Source organism: Ciconia boyciana, chromosome 22 (genome assembly GCF_034638445.1).
Source record: "Ciconia boyciana chromosome 22, ASM3463844v1, whole genome shotgun sequence".
NCBI classification, from domain to species: Eukaryota; Metazoa; Chordata; class Aves; order Ciconiiformes; family Ciconiidae; genus Ciconia; species Ciconia boyciana.
The window spans coordinates 5,620,391-5,640,200 of NC_132955.1; the positions used below are offsets into that span (position 1 = coordinate 5,620,391).

General features: G+C 53.9%; 2 protein-coding genes across 3 annotated transcripts in view; one reads left to right on the forward strand and one right to left on the reverse strand.

Annotated features, from left to right (window-relative positions):
* The first annotated feature begins 2,460 nt into the window (after positions 1-2,460).
* CDK5R1 (cyclin dependent kinase 5 regulatory subunit 1) lies at positions 2,461-3,623 on the forward strand. Its single transcript, XM_072885963.1, has one exon. The coding sequence runs from the start codon at positions 2,519-2,521 to the stop codon at positions 3,410-3,412; it is 894 nt and encodes a 297-aa protein (XP_072742064.1). The 5' UTR covers positions 2,461-2,518; the 3' UTR covers positions 3,413-3,623.
* Positions 3,624-5,352: 1,729 nt separating this feature from the next.
* MYO1D (myosin ID) overlaps positions 5,353-19,810 on the reverse strand; it is a 195,922-nt gene continuing 181,464 nt past the window's right edge. Inside the window, exon 22 of one of the 2 annotated variants that reach the window (XM_072885932.1) lies at positions 5,353-8,040. In XM_072885932.1, coding sequence (XP_072742033.1) covers positions 7,884-8,040 — 157 coding nt within the window. In that variant the 3' untranslated portion in view covers positions 5,353-7,883. The remainder of the gene's footprint in view (positions 8,041-19,810) is intronic. The other variant, XM_072885935.1, reaches the window with a different exon arrangement.

A 19,810-nucleotide genomic window follows, 5' to 3' on the forward strand; every position in this document is an offset into this window, starting at 1 on the left:
ATTTGTGGAAGCAGAGCTGAAGCCAGCGTGTGCAGCGGTGACGGTCACGCGCAAGGTGCTTGGGTGGAGAAAGGTGGAGATGGCTGTGAAGTCCCGTGTGTCCTCGGCGAGAACGGTGTCCAGCCCCCGCTGTCGTCCCTCGAAGGGGACAGAATTGGGCCTGACCCAGCAGGTGATGACGGGAGGAGCAGACAGAGGAGACCCGGAGGCTGAGGAGACCCGACCAGGAGCGAGGACGACCTAGCAGGTCCGCGGTGACGCCGTCTCGGAGGTGGCTGGGCTGCCTTGCGCGGGGTCAAGGAGGTTTAATTGCACGTTAGTTGCTCAAACCGCCTGCAGAAAGCTGGGGTTTTCTGAGGCGTCTGAGCGCCTGCCTTCCACCTCCAAGTGTATTAAAATTAGGGCCAAAAAAGCTCAAATGGTAGGGCTTGTTGTTAAACCCTTTTGGCTTAAACTTCAAAAAGCTTAACTTAAAAAGCAGGCTTTTGCACAAAGGCGAGTTTCATGCTGCTTGGGTCCGTGTAATATTTTTAATGGACAAAGGGCTTTCTCCGTAACAGCCGTGCCACTCGGGCTGGGCTTGCACGGTCCCTTTCGGGTCATTACGCAGAAAAGCCTCTCGAGCTGTTTGTGAAGAGGGAGACCCAGGGGAGACCTTTGGACCACCCTTAACAAACCGGTTCCCACACGCAGCTGCACGCACTTCGAAGGATGTGCGGGTTTTCGGGTGCTTGGGGCGGGGCCTGCCCTCACCGCATCGGTACCACGGGTCGGTCCTGAGCTGCCTCCGAGAGCTGCCCTGGGACTGGGACTGGGGCACGCGGGGACAGGCAGGTTTTCAAGCCCTGCTCCGTGTTTCAAACTGCTGCGTCCTGCTGCTGAGCATCGGCTTTGCGGCACAAGCTGCGGTCGTTGAGCTCAAGGTGCTGAGCAAACCCTGGCCCTAGCACGGGATGGGGAAAAAGGATGGATCAGAAAATCTCCCCTGATTTTTACTGCACAGCTGCAGCCTGAACCTGCCCGGCCGTGCACAGCACCAACCCCCACCCTCTTAGAAGCAGCAGCTTCAGCAGAGCTTTGACCCCCCCGGTGAGATTTTCTTTACCTTCCGTGTGCTTTAAACCCCAAGTGAGTGGCAGCCCCATCCCGGGCAGGTGCCTGCCAAAGCGCCCGTGTGGCACCGCCTTGGGCCGGCAGGTTTGGGGACAGCCTCTTCCAGTGTCCCCCTGCTTCCTGGGCAGTTCTTGGTCCCCAGGCGCTGGGAGGGGGCGGCTGCGTCCGGATGGAACGGGAGCTTTTGGGGGTTTTTGAAGAGTTCCGTGTGGTGGGAAGGGGACAGGCGGCCACGCGTCTGGGGCAGTGGTGGCTTTCGTGCGTGGAGGAGGAGAACTGAGCTCCGCTGCAGTCATCAGCCAAAGCCTGAGCAGTGTCGCGTCAGGACGAGACCTTTCCCTGGTTTATTGCCAGCAGCAGCACCTGGGGGGAGCTGACACCCGGGGACCGCAGCCCAGCAGCCTCTGCCACCGCCGCGCCTGGCCGGCGTCGGCGCGGTCTGTGCCGCGGCGGAGCCGCCTTTGAGCGGCGCTGCGGGTTGTGCGGGGCCGCGGCGGCCTCGTGTCGCCGGTGCTTCCCCAGCCGGAGCCGTTCCCTGGCCCTGCGGGAAAGGGGTGCCCCTAACCCAGGCACGGGGGCTCCGAGCCGGGCGCCGGCCACGGCTTCGCCGGGGAGCTGGTCCCCGCGGGGCCGCGGCACCGGCGGGCCCCCGCGCCGTCCCTCGGCCTCCCGTGGGCGCGCAGGGGGCTGCCGGCGCCGTGCTCAAAACCCGTCCCGGCCGCTGAGGCCCTGCACCGGGCATTCCCTACCCGCCGCCTCCGCTGCGAGCGCTGGACCCCGGCCCCTCGGCCCGGCGTTACCCGCCGAGCGGCCGCGCGGGGCGGCGGAGGGAAGCCGGGACGCGGCCGGGGGCTCGGGGCCGGCGGGGCCGGGCGGGCGGCGCTTCTAGGTTCGAGTTGTCGGGTTTCTTCATATTTTTCTGTGGTTTCTTATTTCCCCCCCCCGCCGGGCTGCCCGGCCCCGGCCGAGGGCTCCCCGCCTTGGCCCCGCGGTGGCCGCTCCCGGCCGGGGCCGGCGCCGGGGACCCCCCGGGCGGGGCCGCGCGTGCCGCCGGGGCGGGGCCAGCGGGGGGCGGGGGCGTGGCCTGGGCGGTGGGGGGGCGGGGCCGCCGCCGTCCGGGGGCAGCGGAGGGGCGTGGCCTGGGCGGCGGGGAGAGGGGGCGGCCCGGCCCCGCCCTTTCCCGCCGGCGCGGCGGGCGCACGTGGCGGCGCGGGGCGGGGCGGCGGGGGCGGCGGGCGCGCGCACTGCGCCGCCGGGAGCGCGCGGCGGCGGGGCGGGGCGAGGCGCGGCGCTGAGCGGCGGCGGCGGCGGAGCGGGCAGCGAGCGCGGGGCCGCGCCGGGGGCCGGGGCCGGGGCCGGGGCCGGGGCCGGGGCGGGCGGCGGGGCCCGCCGGTCGGCCGGCGCCATGGGCACGGTGCTGTCGCTGTCGCCGAGCTACCGGAAGGCCCCGCTGTTCGAGGAGGGGGCGGCCACGGTGGGGCACTACACGGCGGTGCAGAACAGCAAGAACGCCAAGGAGAAGGGCCTGAAGCGGCACTCGCTGATCTCGGTGCTGCCCTGGAAGCGCATCGCCGCCGTCTCCGCCAAGAAGAAGAGCTCCAAGAAGGTGCAGCCCAACGGCGGCTACCAGAGCAACGTGACCCACCTCAACAACGAGAACCTGAAGAAGTCGCTCTCCTGCGCCAACCTCGCCACCTTCGCCCCCCCGCCGCCCCCCGCCGCCGCCGCCGCCGCCCTCGCCTCGGCGCAGAAGGCGCCGCCGGCCGCGCCCGCCGCCGCCGCCGCTACCCCGCGCCGGGTCGTGGTGCAGGCGTCCACCAGCGAGCTGCTGCGCTGCCTGGGCGAGTTCCTCTGCCGCCGCTGCTACCGGCTGAAGCACCTCTCGCCCACCGACCCCGTCCTCTGGCTGCGCTCCGTGGACCGCTCGCTGCTGCTGCAGGGCTGGCAGGACCAGGGCTTCATCACGCCGGCCAACGTGGTCTTCCTCTACATGCTCTGCCGGGACGTCATCTCGGCCGAGGTGGCCAGCGACCACGAACTGCAGGCAGTGCTGCTCACCTGCCTGTACCTCTCCTACTCCTACATGGGCAACGAGATCTCCTACCCGCTCAAGCCCTTCCTGGTGGAGAGCTGTAAGGAGGCCTTCTGGGACCGCTGCCTCTCCATCATCGACCTCATGAGCCCCAAGATGCTGCAGGTCAACGCCGACCCGCACTACTTCACCCAGGTCTTCGCCGACCTCAAGAAGGAGAGCGGCGCCGAGGAGAAGGGTCGGCTGCTCATCGGCCTCGACCGGTGAGCGCCCGCCGCCCGCCCGCCTGGCCCCGCCGGGCACCGGGGCTGCTCCCGGCCCCGGCCCCGGCCCCGGCCCCGGCCCCGCCCGGACACGCTTCGCTCGCCCCGGCCCGGCTCGGAGCCGCTGCCCGGGGGCTTTTCCAGGCGGGGAAGGGCGGGAGCGGCTGCCGCTGCCCCGGGCCCGGCCCGGGGGGGGGGGAGGGGGAGCGGGAGCCGGGGGGCCGTCCGCCGCCGGACCGGAGCGCAGAGCCCCGGTCCCCCCCCCCCCCCGGCCGCTGCTTCCCAGCCGTCGCCCCCTCCCCGCCCTGCGGGCCCGGGGACGCGGCGGCTCCGCCACCGGCTCGATCTCGGCAAATGGCGGAGGGGGGAACCCCCGCGCCCAGCCCCGACCCCCGCGGCCGGGGCGGCCGGGGCGGCGGAGCGGGCGCAGCGGAGCGGGGCTCCGCGGGCTGGCGGCGGGGGCGGCCCCGGCTCTGCGGCTGCAGCCCCGGGTGCGGGGCCGGGCACCGCATCACCGGGACAAAGACCAGGTAGGGGGGGAAAGGAGGAAAAACGAAAAAAAAAAAAAAAAAGGAAAAAAAAAATGCTCGAAAGGCTTCACCGGAGGCGGCTGAACGGGGCGATCGTGACTTACCGGCCCGGAGCAGCCGGTAACGGGACAGAGACGCGGCCCGGCCCCCGCCTCCTCCCTCCCCTTTATTTATTTTCTTTGAAGAGACTCGAATTTCCCGAGCGGGTCTGGGTTAAGGGAAATAACCGCTACTGTGTCATGACATCAATGTGAAATGTCTTGTTCCCATCGTGCACTGATCATGAGTATTGTGTAAAGGATCTACTTGAGTGTGCAAGCAAGGAAAGAATCTACATGCTGCTATATGAATACTTGGAACAAAAAAACCCCACAAACTCCTAACCTAACGGGGGGGGAAGAAAAACCCTTCTTTATTCTTTCATTGTTGCTTTTACAGTGGTATTGCGCATGCAAACAGGAGCATTTTGTGTCTTCAAAAAAAAAAAAAGGAAAAAAAACACTTTAAAAAAATAATAATCAAAAGAAAAACCTTAACGAGAGATGGCTGTAAAAATTACACCCATGCACAAAGACCTGACACCACCCGATGCCGCAGTCTTGAGCTGGTATTCCCTTATCAGGCCTGGGGACTGATAAGTTTTTTTGGTTTTCATTTTTCTTTTCTCCGTGTGCACAGTTCTAGTTTAGTTCTGGTCCATCGGGCGTTAAACTTGCAAATGAGAGGGAGAAATAACGTGCCATTTATTTTTATTTTTTACTTTTCACTTGAAGCTCTTCATCGCTGTACATTGGACCCTGCTAATGATACATGTGTACGTACGTTTTTTTAGTGCAATCTCTTCTGTAGATCTTTGTTGACCAAATTGGTGGGTATTGTTACTTATTAATTTATATTTGTCTCATTTTGTATGTATGTGTATAGTGTGTTTGTAAGTATGTGTGGTTTATAACCTGACCGACTGTGTCATGGGGCTCAGTGTGCCTGTAATTTAATCCCCTCCCCTTATTTTTATTTATTTTTGTACTGTGCTGATTAAATAAAAATGCACTGACCATCCATTACACGGCAGCGGTTCGTGGCGGAGTCTTTTCTGCAGTCCCACACCTCCTTCGCGGCGCTGGGAAATTGGATTTGCCTTGACGAAAGAGGGGTTTAACGCAGCCGCGGGTTTAATCGCGTTACCGGCGCCGGGGTCACCCCTTTGCTGGGGGCTGGCGGGGCCCTGCGAAGCGTCGCGGGGCGAGGAGGAGCATCGTACCCGGCACGCGAGAGGGGAAAAAGCGGGTTATTGGGACGCCAAAACTCCACTTTCCATCATGAGCATCATCTTCCCCGAGCCACCGCGCCGCTCAGAAACTGGCACCGCCATAGTGGGATGCAACTAATTTTTTTTTTTTTTAATTTATTACAGTGAATTATGTAAACAAAATCCCAGGTCCATTATAGTAGGTTTTTTTCTGCTCTTTTACACATTAAAATATCAGCGATTAAAAAAAAAAAGTTCATTGCATTATTGCCCCAGGCTGAAAATCAAAATTCAATTTAGAAATAGTTAATTTATGGGAAAAACAGGAATATATATATATATATATTTTATATATTTTTTATATGTATAAAACCAGAGCAGGAACAGATAATATATTTTATAAAGACACATTTCATCACATATAATATTGCCATCTCGTAGTATTAGAAATTTCCTAAACCTGCGATTTATTGCCGTCCATCATGATTCGATACAACCATTTCGTTGGAGGGATAGCGTATAAAAGTGCTGATTAAATCTCCTGCCACTACCTTGCCTACAGGTTAGTGTTACTGGGGGGACGTCTGGACTAGTAGATATAAAAAGCGAGAAGTGCAAGTAGAAAGGCACAGCAACGACGAGGGTTTTCCTTCTGGTGCTTCCCCGGGAGGACGCAAACAGGAGCTGGGGCGTCCCACGGCTCCAGCGTTGGCATTGCTCCTGCTGAGGAGCTGGTGCTGGGATTAAATGAGGCGCTGGAGGGTCCTCGGTGGTCCCAGCCGCCCGCCCGCGTGTGCTTGGCAAGGAGCTGTCGCTGGGGTGGGACGTCACCTCCAGGCTCCTGGTGGCCGCAGCGGTGGTGGGTGACTTGTGTTTGCCAGCATCTGGAAGAGCTTCTTCCCGAGGACTCGGGGCAGACCTGATGCGCAGAGCGCTCCGGCGCAGGACCCCGCTGTGCAGCCCAGAGCTGCTTACCGGGCGCAAGCGCCGGTGGCCGGGATGCGGGGCTGGGATGCTGGCGGGGGCTGGTCCGAGGCCGGGGAACCACGTGAACGGGAGGGCTCCGGAATGGGGCCTCCCTGGCAAAGAGCGCAGGAGGGATTAAGCTTGTCCCACTAAAATACAGCTCTAGAGCTTCTCTACACTCGAGGTGCCCCTTGCCCTCGGGTCTCGGTGGTGGTCAGGCACTAACGCTGCAGTGACCTGTCCCTACGCCCTGTGTCCGTGGCGTGGCTTTGGGAAGCCTGTCCTTGACAGGTCGTTAGGTGAAGAGCCTCTTCCAGGCTTTCTGATTCCTAAAAAGCTCAATTAAACAAGCGCTCCCTGTTGGCCAGCTGGGCTGGAGACAGGTGGGTCACTACGCAGATCCCCCCACATCTAACGGGCTGGAAATCCTGACCTGACCAGCAGTGCCAGGACTCAGTACACCTAATCCCACAGCCCCACAACGTTGCACGGCCTCCTCCGCTCAAAAACTGCAGCAGCAGCCCGATACACAGCGGAAATAAAAAGCTTGTTAGTATATACGGCCCTCCCATAAACACCAAGCTGAAGGTTATCATCTGACGCGGGCGCCGCGCGGCAGGGAACCGTGATGCCACCAGATAAGCCAAGGTGACGCACCACGTCCCAGCATCCAACACCCGCAGCCGGGAAGACCCAGGAAAACTCTTCGAAGGGAGCAGCCTGGATGTTTGCAGTCGGGTTCGTGCTGCTGCCCCTCGCCTGGCGCGGACGGACGTGCCCGGAGTTAGTGTTAAATAGTGCAAAGCGAGGGAGCCGCGGCCTCAGCCCCCCAGCGCCACGCGCTGCTAGAATAACCCACCGGCAGCGGGTCCTTCCAGCCCTCCCTGAGCCTCACTGCTGGGACTAACAGGAAGCCACGTGGATCATCTAAAAATTCAGCAAGGCCACTTGGTCCAAATGGGAACCCACCGGATTTTTGGGTGACCAGAGAGGGTAATTAAGGCAAAAGCAATGCAGGATTACAAAAATAAAACCTCTGCGCTGTGAATCCCACTCTCCTTTCCGCTGGTGGACCTGACTCCAACCAAAGTGCCTTGATGGGTTAATGAACGCCAGGCAGGAAAGCAGCAAGTCTAGCGGTGCGTGTCCGTGTACCATCCCAACTCCGTGCGTGCCGGCAGGGCTGGAGGAGTGCGGAGTGTCTCCCTGGCGTGGGAAGCCAGCCCTCCTTTCCAAACCTGGCTCCGGTTCCATCGGGATTTGGTCTTACGGGACCAGACTCCCTGAGCCGGGTATCTTTGGTTCCTCCGGTGGAGGCTGCATAATATTGAAAAATGACACACAAAAAAGAAACACAGAAGGGAATAGCGGAGAGGGTTTAAGAAATCAATGTGGGAAAGGGAGGAAAGGGTGCAAGTACCTATAAATGCTTTTTTTGGACTAATTCAGAAGCACTTTCCTGATATTCTGGCCTGTTTTGTAAGATGGATACAGGTCACCGGCTATTTTAAGCCTTCATTGCATGTGGTAGTAACACCCTCTCCTGAATCTGGGTTTGCTAAACCTCTAGCTTTAGAGATCTTTTTAGGCGCATGACCAAGTCACAGCTGAGCATCTCTAAATTAATCCCCTTGAAAAGTCCAAGGCATGGGGAGGGCGATCAAAGCCCCAGTCCGTCTTTCCTCCGCTCTCTCTCTCTCCGGGCTCGCTGCGCCGAGCGGAGGGGGATGCTAATTCCCCGGCACGCAGAGGATGAAACCGGAACGATGCTTGGTGAAATCCGGTTGGGATTGGTTAATCTTGGTTTCCACGGAGACGGTGCATTTCCGCCCGTGCAGGCTGCACTGGACCGGGTTGGTGACGCTGACTTGCAGAGCGCGCTTCTCGCTGCAAAGGCAAAAGGGAAAAGAGGAGTCAGGCGGGAGGGCTGGGATGCGCTTGGCACCGCTGCTCAGACCTCGGTGCGAGGCAGGGAGAGGTGTTTTCGGGTCAGGACGCATCCTGCGTCAAACCGAGCACGCTGCCTTAAGCCAAGCCTCAGCTCTAAGCCCAGCTTTCGGGCTCGGTTGAGCCCCGCTCCCGCACGTGAAGGTCTCCCACACAGGGAGACGTGCGCCCAGGGACTTTGGCATCGGGATCAGTGCCGATGGGGGAATGTCACTTCACGGGCAAAGCAAAGGCCGGGTCTGCTGCCAGCTCGGCCACCCGCTCGCTGAGTGACCTCGCGAGCAATCGCTCCTATCTCTGTAATTACAATAATGATGAAATCCCTTGTTCTGAGCTCAGAGATTAAAAGTACAGCATGAAATAGCTAAAAGAATCACAGGTAGGGTTGGGGAATTAAAAAATAAATTTTTTTTAATTCCATCTCCAGGCAGACAGACTGACTGACAGACTGACCGACCACGCAGCCCCCTGGGGTCGGAGCGCCCTGAACAGAGGCAGCGGCCGGCTGGGAACAGGCACTGGGACAAAACTGTGTCACTGCAAGCCATTCCCCAGCTTTTTAACCCTTTAACCCAGCTTTGGTGCTGAAAATGATTCTCACGAGTGAAATCAGGAGTTTCTGCCACCCAAATTCATGTTTGCTCGGCTGTTTGGGTCACTGCCAGCGGAGGACATCAGGACAGCATGGCCAGATGGCTGCCCATCTCTGCTCCAGCCAAGCCAGGGTCAGGGATGGCCAGCAAGGATGTCCCCCTTTGCCAGAGGCCCTAAAAGCCACTATTTTATGTCACAAACAACTTCCCTTGGACTGGAAGCAGAGACATGCCCGGCTGCTCCCTTGGGCTGGGGATGGAGACGAGGTGCGGCCAAGCTGATGCACGAGCTCCGGCCAGGAGCCCTTCGGCCCAGCAAAGGGCGGGCGTCGCGAGGCAGGAGCGGGAATTTGCAGGAGAAGCGCCTGCAGCAGAGCCGGCCGCCCGAGCCACCGCCAGCCTGGGCAAAGGGGAAGAGAGATCCAGGGACCTGGCCTTTGGGAACTCTCTCCTGCAACCTCACCCGCACTTCGAATTCCTGAATTTCCAGCATTTCTTAGTATAATATTGAGTGGTTTAAAGGCTCAGTGGCATCGACTCCACCGCCTCTCTTGATGCTCTAAGTACACGGAGGAGGATGTGCTGGGCTTCTGTTTTGCTGTGTTCAGCTTCCAGACCCGAGGTCTTGCCTTGCTTTAGCTGTTACAGGCTGCTGTCACTGACGCAGCCTAAGTCCTTCCTGCAGCACAGGCTTCGTTTTCACTTCGTTAAGACTGTTCAGGAGGCGTCACATCCCATAAGCCGCCTCTTATGCTGCTTCCAAATAATTCAGTTGTTCACCGCTTCCATAAAAATGTTGGTTGGAGGGGTACTGGCAGGGCAGCAGCGCACAAAGCCCTCATGTTGTCCCAGGTATTTAATACTTATTTACTCTTGCCTCAGTGAGTTGAGGCTAAAATCCCTGCTTAGTTTGCTATTTTTACCGTGTCTTAGCAGAATGAGCCGCATACGCAGAGGAGCCTCTCGGAGATTCCTGCCCTCATGTGTTTGGAGAGCAGGTTTAGCATCAAGTGTCTGTAACAAGGGTAAGTGCTGACGACTTCCCTTCTCTCCCACAGCCCTCATCAAATTATAGGTAAGAAGACAGAGGGTCTGTCGCTGTTGATAGTCAAACTCTGTTGACCCTTTTGCACAGCCATAAGCAGCCCAAACCAGGGGAGAGGAATGTCATTAACCTGAATTTTGACCACAAGCAGGACCCATGCCTGGAAATCAGGTCCTTGATGTATTTTGAGCCCTGTGGCTGTGGGACCTTCAGCAAGAAGCTAAATCTCTCTAGGTCCCAGCTCCTGCTGGAATGAGGGGGATCAACTCAACCCATGTCTACGTGAGGCTAACATTGTCCTGGGATAGTAGGCTCTGGAGAAGATGCTCTGATCTTCGCTCCATGTAGCATTCCCATTAAGTAAGGGCTTCAATTCCCCCACCACGTTTTCCAGATCCCACCATGACGGTACTCATTCACTCTTGACCATATGTTGCTTTTCTTCATGTGAGAAGAGGTTTCAGCCTCAAAACCTTTTGTTGGGGGAGCAGGACAGCTCTTGAATGGCATCCAAAGACCAATCCACGTGGGGATTTGCAAGTCCACATTAGGGATTACAAACCCCGTCCTCAGTCTTCCTCGCTAGGCAATGCAACGCTGAACCCGGCCACCAGCTCCACAAGCAGCTCGATGTGCTGGGACCTTGAGTCTCTTGGGTGCTGCTCCTGTGCTTGGTCAATCACCAACAAGGAAGAGGTTGGAGGAAATGCCAGTTTGGTTTCCAGTCCATCAGTCACATCAGCATCGCACCTGTTAGTGCAGCGGCAAAAAGGGGAGATGACAGCTGCTGGCTGCCCTGGAGTAAGATGGTTCTATTGACCGAAAGGGAGAAAACAGCTGCCTGCATCAGCCAATAAAACGGACCAAAAGACCTTCCAAATCACACCGCTACAACGAGATATTCCCAAGTAGCACAGCTGGGGAGATGCTTCCCCATGTTCCTGCAGAATTTACATCCCAAAGGAAGAGCCTGAGATGGAGATGGTCCAGCGTAATCCTGGAAGTCCAACAAAGTTTTTCATAGACAAGGGCAACACACAGTGAAAATACCCTTTGGGGATCATTGGTGCTCCGCAAGACACCGAGCAAGACACCGATGGCAGCAAAGGCAGAGACAAGTCCCACTTCCACTCAGACTTGGGCTAAAACCTGAGTTTTCACTGCATGATCCATCCCACCACGGTACTTTGCTCTTCCACCTCTCCATCTCAGCAAGATGATTCAGCCAGGAAAAGGTTGTTAAGGTGAAATTAAGGTGGAAGAAATTTTGCACTATTAAATTTCAAGCTTGGAAACACACGTCTATTCACCATCCATGCTTTAATTCCTTAAGCATTTCAATGGTTGTTAGTATTTAAGGAATATTTATGAACTTACTAATTACTTACTAATCTTCTGGCCTTCTGACAATTTAAAGGACCAACTGTGTTTTGTATTAGAGGTGGAAGACCTTGTCATTTAAAGACTTAAGGGCAGAACTGAATGTATTTATGACTATTCTGTGGCTGAAGACACAGTCACCGCACAGAGAGCTAAGTGACGTGCCCAAGGTCACAGAAAACAGTGTCAGAATTAAGAGCGAAACCCAAATTCTCCAACTTTCAAGATCTGTCGCAGCCCAAATGCCGGTCTCTTCTTTCATCCTGTAGATCTACTTGATTCAAGGATCCTGCATTGGTTCAGACCCAGTTTCTTACCAAGAGCAACGTCCAAGCTCGCCCCGCCATTCAACAGGCAACGACTGTCTGCACGTTACGTCCTCAAAAGACAGCTGGAAAGTTTTTGAGAAGAAGACCCTTGCCCTCATCCTTTTGCTTTCATCCCCCTTGTACATACTGGATCCCAGCACCCCGCGGAGGTGCCGTGTCTGCCAACGGGAGAGCCCTCCCCTGCAGAGCCAGCAGCGGGATGGCCGGGAGCCTCCGGAGCTGTCACGAGATTGACCCTTACTACAGGCTGCACAGGAGAATTTGTTCCAGACATCAGCCTCTATTTTAGTAAGTCCTTAACAGGCTTGCAAGACACTTCTGCCGTCTCTCTTGTACAGACACACGTTCAGGAGACCACCTACAAGACGTCAGAGCTCATGTAGGTACCAAGCACAGCTCTGCCGAGACCAGCCCCGTCTGATGGCAGGTTTGGCTCTTCACCAAGCCCTGACGTAACCTGCACACCGACAGAAGTCAAGTCAATTAGGACAAAATGACGGATGCTGCTGCCGGGCATCTTCTGGGAAATAAAATTACTTATTTTTAACAGTGATTCCATTACAAGAGACAGCGAGATGAGAGCACTGGCCGAGACTCTGCCAGCTCCCAGCATCCAGGCGTGAAACTGCCTGGAAAAGCGTAAAGGGAAAAAAGGGAGCTTTCGTGGGAAAGTCAGGATCAATCCCAGCACCGCTCCAGTCCTGCCACGGAACCACAAGATAATTTCTATATATAATAAACCACGTGATAATAATTTCTGTATATAATAAACACCAAAGTGTTGGTGTTTTCTGAAAGCACAGGTCTTTTTATGTAACTGCAAACAATATTTTTTGGTGGAAACGGCCTCTCTCGACATCCTGGCAGTGCAAGCCACAGCCACTGATCTCAGCTGGTTGTGTGGGCTGGAGCTTCTCTGCTCTTTGGATTTCGTGGCTCAGTGAACTCTGCAGGACTGGGTAACTTCTCTTCCTTCATCTGCTCCAAGCCATCCTAGCATGCAAAGTGCCTTTATCAGCTCACTTCCCTCATCTATTGACTCGCGCTCATTAGAGGAGTTAATGGCAAATAGTGGAGGCGTTGGCTCTGGGTGCGAGCGTGCGTGTGTGCGAAGCACCGTGAGCATCGCGTGAACAGCGTCTGTGTGGAGAACCACATCGTGGAGCGAGAGCATCATTAGAAATACAGCGCGAGCGGATTAGACACCCGGGTAAATGCTGGCAAAAGGGAAACCAGCAGAGAAGAGATGACTCCAAGTGGAAGCAGACTACTGGCCCATGAAATATTAGAGTTTTGACTGAGCATTTAATCTAGGACCTCAGGGAAAACACAAGCCAAGTAGCACATAAATGGCCACAGACATCTGTCAGCGCTGTTGATAATACAAAAGCATCTATGTCGCCAGTAAGTGGTGGGAAGCAAAATGGTGAAGGGAAAGAGTGGAGAAAGATCAGAGGGAGTTTCTGCGAAGACAGCGGGGTAAGACTAGAAAGTTAAACAAATGTATTGTTAAATAAATGTTAAACATATGAGATGCTTAAAGGCAAACACAGGCGACCTGGAATGCCTTGCAAGGAGCTGTAATAGGCATGAAAATACAGCAAAGCACTCGTCGATGAGGTGTTCTTCGCTTGTAGCTGTGAGCTCCAGCAGGAAGCGCAGTGGGCTGCAGCGACCCCGGCACACGCTGTGCCCAGGGACAGCGGTACCCAGCCATGGCCTGGGGTGCTCCGGAGATGCAGCCCCATCACTCGCAGGGCTGGGAAGACGGGAGGAACGGGCAGCTTGTGGCAGATTGTCCTGGGTCTTTAAATGAGGTGCTGCCTGCCTATGGACAGAGCTAACGCAATCACGGAGCAGGAAGTAAGTTCTTTTTAGGAAGCAAAGTTTGGGTAGAAGATGGTAAAGCCGAGTACAGTAAGTGCCTGATTTTCACGACAACAAACCAGAGGGATTTAAATGAGGCTAAGCATGCAATGCAGCGTGAAACGAGGGCTCAGCAGTAATAACCTAAATGGGATGTATTCCAGTGGGGATTTTTTTAAATGATCAAATCTTTCTAGAGTTTAGATCAAGGCCTCTTTCTGGAAAGGCAGGCATCACTGTGGACTGCTTGGTTAAGGCTTCAAGAGAGCGTGCAGCTGCAAACAAGATGTTAGGAAGCATTAGGAGCAGGACAGAGAATACTGAAAAAATTGTAACACCTTATATAAGTCAGTGCTGCAGTCTCATCTGGGTACCGGCTGCAGCCTTTGAGGGGGTTTGGCATTGAAAAAAAATACAGAAAGGCTCACAGATGAAGGGAAGCTATAAAAAAGAAACCAAAAAAGCAGCAGCTATATTCTGCATGAAGAAAACACGTAAGAAGCGAAGAGAGAAACTAGAGAGGTCTAAAAAAAGACAGCTTTCAAGGCTCTGCTTCCTAACAACAGCCAAAGAGACAAACAGTAATACTGAGAATTTCAAGGTGGGTTAAAATAGTTTTCCAGGCAATGTGTAATCTCGCCGCTGTGGATCACTCCAGGCTGTGGCGCTCACTGCTACTGGGTGGCACAGAGGTGAGAAAAAATGAGCAGGGTCTAAAACGACTTTGGATATAATATAGGTAATAAACATTTACATATCTGAGTTACAACAGGTGTCATTTTTGGAAAAGATAAGTGTCTTCTGCACGAGGGTTTAAAGCACACTGGCTGTGCAGGCTGCATATTTGGCAAGGGAGGGATGGGGGAGATATATCTTGTCTGACCACTCGTGGTTTTCTGCAACTTGCAGGACAATGATACTGGGGATATTTGGGCTCAAAGGAAAAGTTATAGTTCTCACTGTGAAAATTAACCCCACAATAGCTTAAACGGAGACAAAAATAGGAAAATCTAGTTTCTCAACCTGTACAAGCGCAAAACCTGCACTGAAACCTCGTCTGCATTTTCTGTCACCCCGGCTGTAACCTCTCAGCTTTGCACGAGGAGCAAAGTCGAGAGAGCCGCTCCGTGCGCAGGGCCGGTGTGGTCCAGGCTGTCGGCGGCCGGCTGCGAACAGAAGCATCCCCTGCTTTGGGGAGCTGGGGCAAGCGCCGTCCCTGGGGAGCCATGGCATGAAGGGCATCACATGTAAATAATCCCGGGTGGATATTTTATTCCAGGGAGAGAGACGTCCTGCTGCAAATATTCAGAGCCCGCGGGCTGCCGGCGCTCCGGCACGCTCCATCTTTGTTCTCCTGCTGCCTCTCGGGGGGGCAGTGACATTTGTAGTGTGCGCAGCTTCAAAGCACTGGGTCCCACTTCCAGAAGAGATTTACACACTTGGAGCATAAATTTCCCTAAGTAAGATGCGGATGATTTTGACAGCATCGTCCCTGTGACTCCTTGGCTCACTTTATCCTTCTTTGCTCTGCTCAAACCCCCTGCCATCAGAGGGAGAAAACACCTTTTCCTGTCCAGCTCTTATTAAAACACCCTGGCTCACATAGCTACAGGTTAAAAGCAATGATTTACTATCCTGTGTACCGAGAAAATAATTTAATGTCCTCTTTGCCTCCTCGCACTGGCTGCTGGACTGTATTAGCACTGCCAGAGGAAATCCCCCTCCACCCAGCGGTCCCTTTTTAGTGCAGCCCTGAAGCTGCAGCTGGCAGCACTCTTCATCCCATGGGTTTGGTTACCAACACCGAGAAGCCCAGGGTGAGGAGATTAACTGGAACCCATTTTCGGGTGCAGATCACTGCTCTCTGCTCATAACTCAAGAGCAGCTGGATCAGCAGGGGATGAACACGCGTGGTAGGTAGCGTGCCACTCATTCAGCACGTGCTGCATTACTCGCGTGTGCGCCAAAGGGACACGACAACATCCTAAACCACAACGAGTTTTGAAAATCTGCCTTGTGAAACCCTCTCTGAGGTCTCACACAGCGAAAGCATGAGACAAACAGGATGTTTTCTCAAACCGTTACTTGCTTTTTAGAGACGTAGGTTGCTTGCGTTGTAGAGCTCTTCTGTATCAGGTGGTCTTGGTGGAGATTAGACATTAAGATGGATCAAAGCTATGGAAAAGAGAGACTGCAAAGAAGTCAGACACAAATAAAGGAGATCTCAAGTTGGGATCAAAAGGCAGATTTCCATAGGCGAAGGTCAGAACAAGTCCTCCAGGCATTTTAATGCCAAGAAAGGTCACCTGAGTTAAGCACGGCTCTGGCAGGTCCTTTCTCACTGTATGATTTTTCAAAATGATCTGCAGTCAAGTGACACTTGATACCGTGAATTTTTTTCAGCCTTCAAAACCAGCAAATGTTTATGGCATATTTCTAATACAGTTTTGTACCTTGTGGTCTATGTTCAGGCAAATCACCTCAGAAGCTGGAAGAAGTGGCTTTTCAAAAGCAATTTTTTAATCTGCAAGAGAAGGACCAGGCTACAAACTGCAATCCCACGTCATTCCACTGAAAACTCAACCACTCCACTTAAAAAGTGGCTTTCAATCTTTTCTGGCTCAGACTTGAGCATGTGTCATTTTTCTCTGCAGCTCACACTGACATCTATTTACCAGCGCAAACCACAGAGCCGCTTGCCTTCAGTTTTGGGAACCGTACAGTACCACATATTACAGCATCATGCTAGTGAGTTGCGTCAGCAACTCTATTTTTGCCCTTTTAATAAGAAACAAGATTTGTTAATATCTGTATATTCCCAGTGAAAAGTGCTACATATGTCCAATGGCACACAGCAAGGCAAAAGCAAAGTCAGATATTAAAAATCTGGTCTGCTGGCGTCCGGCCGGTGCACCGAGATGGTCCCTTTTATTCATGTCTGAACCGTAAAAGCCACTTTCCTAAGAAGACAGCAGCTGCCACAATGTGGCAGCTTTCTTCGTGACGTGCTTTCGTCATGATGTGCCTGCGGTATATTCCTTCCCCTCTAGCTGAGGTGTAAACCGAGTCCATTAAATGTTTGGCGCTCTCATTCTTACGATGCATTTATTCCTACTTGAACCCAGGGTCAGGCGGTCCCAGAGCAGTGCCGGCGAGCTGCGGTTCGTTCTTCATTTATTTAGTAACTGGGGCATTTGTGCATCCATCCTCGCTAGCCAGAGAGCGCTTTCCAGAAAGTCAGCAAGCTGTAAAATACTTCTGTCTCTTCCAGCAAAACCCTTTGGTTCATGTGCTTCTGGGCAAAGGAGGATCCCCAAGGGGATGGGGCAGGAGCTGCTCCTTCCCTCTCCAGGGCTGTTCACCTTCCTCCGGAACTTGGGGTAACAGCCAGGTTTCAAAGAAATGCCTAAGCAGCTAGAAGGCAGGTTAATAGGGGTCAGGTCCCAGCCAAACAGCCTCACTACCCATGGGGACTGCACCCCAAAGCTCTTATTTTATGGTGGGAAAGCCCCAAAAAGTGGTTTTGAGATATCACTTTGCAAGCACCCTGCACGGTGTACCCTAACATCCCCTTTCCTCCATCCCTGGGAAATTTGATTGAAATAAAAAGTGAACGTAATTATCCCATATCACATGAAATTCAAGAAAGGGATCAAAGACTAATCGAAGCTTCATCCTCCAGCTGAACCGGGGCAAACGCTCATCCACTCACCTCCCACACCCCAGCCCTAACGCGACCACCGTCTCCAAGCCGAAGGCGTTGGACTTTGGAGCGGGAGCGATGCACTTTAGGCGCGTAAGCTCAGCTATAAACCATACCCTGATCTCGTTACCACGCTTGGGCTATTAATCCTCTCCCTGCCCACCCCAGCACAGGCACGCTGGCTGCGACCAGCAAGGCTTGGGCAGCACCGTCCCCCTGCCCGCGGCAGGCAGGAGGCATCGCGCTCCTGTAGCCATTACTGATGCTCCCTGAGTTCTGCTCCTGTTGAAGCTGAGAATTCATCTACACACTTCAAATGGAGAAGTCTTGGTCTTTTTTTCTCTCCTCATGTCACCAGCATTCAATGCCTGATGTAATTTATCCCTTACAAAGCACTCGCTGAAGCTGGTCAACAGTTTTCTGGATGAAAAACGCACATTCACTTAAATAAGGTATTTCCCGGGAAATCTCATCAACAAAGCAGCTTTCAAAAAAAAAAAAAAAAAGCACACACAGTGCGTTACATACTTTATTCCTTCCAGCAGGCAAAATGAAAAATTTCCAGACCCCTGAGAGGGGGTGGAGAAGGCAGCGCCTAACTAGATGGGTATTGATCTAACACCCTAACAGGAGGCACCCCGACATGCCGCATGCCCAGCTCAAGTGCTCGGGACTGCAGCTGAAATCCCAAAAATCTAAAGGGAAAAGGAGCAGTAGGTAAAATCTAAAGTCCACATACTGCTTCTTTTCCCTCCCCCGGTTGCCATGTGCAGTTTGATACTGTAGGATTAAATCCCCTGAAAAATTCAGCGTAGTTTGCATTCTCTCTACAGCTAAGTTTTGCATCAAGTCTTCAGCACTCTGGAGATTTACAGACTGGCGATAAGCAACCATGTGGAGGAAAAGTGAAAAGATGGGGAGAGCCGGGCATGAGACGTGGGGTTCGTGGTACCTGCTGACGTGGGAGCGGGGTGGCAGGAGGGAAGGCGCCCACGTCGCTGCCGTCCTCTCAAACACCCGTGAGGTTTCAGCAACAACACGAGAAGCAGCGTGTCATCTGGGGCTACCCCAGCAGCACCTGCCTCTGCAAGGAGCGGAAACCAGTTCTGGCGCAGAATTATGAAACGAGTGATCTCGTTAGGTAAGAAACAATTTCTACGGCTGTGTAACGTCCTCACTGCCGTGGTCTGCCCTGCCTACACGCGTGGTTCTGGTGTGCTTTGCGGCTCAGTTTACAACCTACATACTTTTGGATAAACAGAGGAATTTAGTTTCTGAGGACGATGGTTACACACGTTATTGTCCGGCGGCGTGTGCTGCTTGCCTTCATCTACTCAAACTGACCCAGTTCTCAACATCAACAGCTTTACCGGGATGCAGCACCAATATATAAACTACAGCTTCTTCTGAAGTCTCCAATTAGTCATATTTTCTCAGCTATTCTGGGTCCTGGCAAAGCTTTTGAGAGTCAGCTCTCATCCGGCTTTCTGCTTTAGTAGGAGCAAACGTGGCCACAAGACGCTGGAGCGTTACATATTTTATAAAAACCACTACACCAAAAATATGATTCAAAGTCCTTGGCTGGAGACAGAGTAAAAGCAGAACATCAGCTCATTCACGGGGTTATGCCAAGAATCCTGCATTATAAATGCACCAGCACATAAATAAAATAAGACCACTTAGGAAGATGAGTGCAGACTTGCTTCCCATTTAGGACACCATGGACCTCGATTCCCGGGCACGCTGAAAAGCAGTGAAAGTCTTTCCTTAACATTTTCTTTTCAGCTCCGGTCCTTGCCCTCACCCAGCCAGTGGGCTGAATTCTCCGGACCCACATTTGTTGGGACGTAGGCAGCCCACATTTGCAATGTCCCTCCTGAAAGGTTGCTCTTCGCCTGGTTAGCAGATGCTGGTAAAATTCTGCTGGCTGAATTTTTGGAGTTTAAGGAAGGAAGAAATTTGGAAAAAAAATACTTCAAAGGGAATCCAGCACGTTTCAGTCATCTGGGACATATTTATTCAACTCCTGCAAGAATGTGAGGTGTAGGGAGCTGATGGTGAGGACAATAAGTATGGTATTATTCAACTGTTTACCACTCAAATTTACAAGGGGGCAACAATTTTCTAGTATCAAACAGTGGTCGAAACAGCTGACGGGTGCATTACGTTGGAAAACGATGCCACAGTCAAGTGCCGCTGTTGCCCTGTCGTTTCCCTTCAATACAGACATAATCTATAGTCATCCTGACGGATGAGCAACTCTACCTTCCCCGCTGGTACATGCAGGGCTGCGAATTAAACAGATATTTTTAGAGTCTGGCAGAGGTCCGAAGTCACAAAACGTGGGAAGCTGCCACTGAGCTTCACAGAGATCCCCTAAAATTATTATAGAAATATCAGAAGTGTGCACACTTTTCAAGTTCTCTCTTTTTGGGTTTTTTTAATCATTCTTTGGGATCGACCTGTGCGAGTGAAACTGCCAGGAAGCCAGCGCAGTTAAGTGGGAGGGCAGTTTGCTAAGGCGAAGCCACAAGCTCGGCTTCTGCCGGCACTGAAGGCTGCGATGCCATCGGAGCTGCAGGAAACAAGCGGATCCAGGGGCTCGCAGCCACGAGGACAACGGCGCGAGGGCTCTCCCCACACGCAGGGGCCGGGAAGCGAGGTTGCGTTGTCACATTCCACCCATGGCTCCGAAAGCTTTGGTTCAATAACGCCTCCGCGGGGCGGCCGTGCCGAGGACCTGGCTGTCATTGTCCCCAGCTGTCCTGGCTGCGCTCCTGCCCTGCAGCCCATG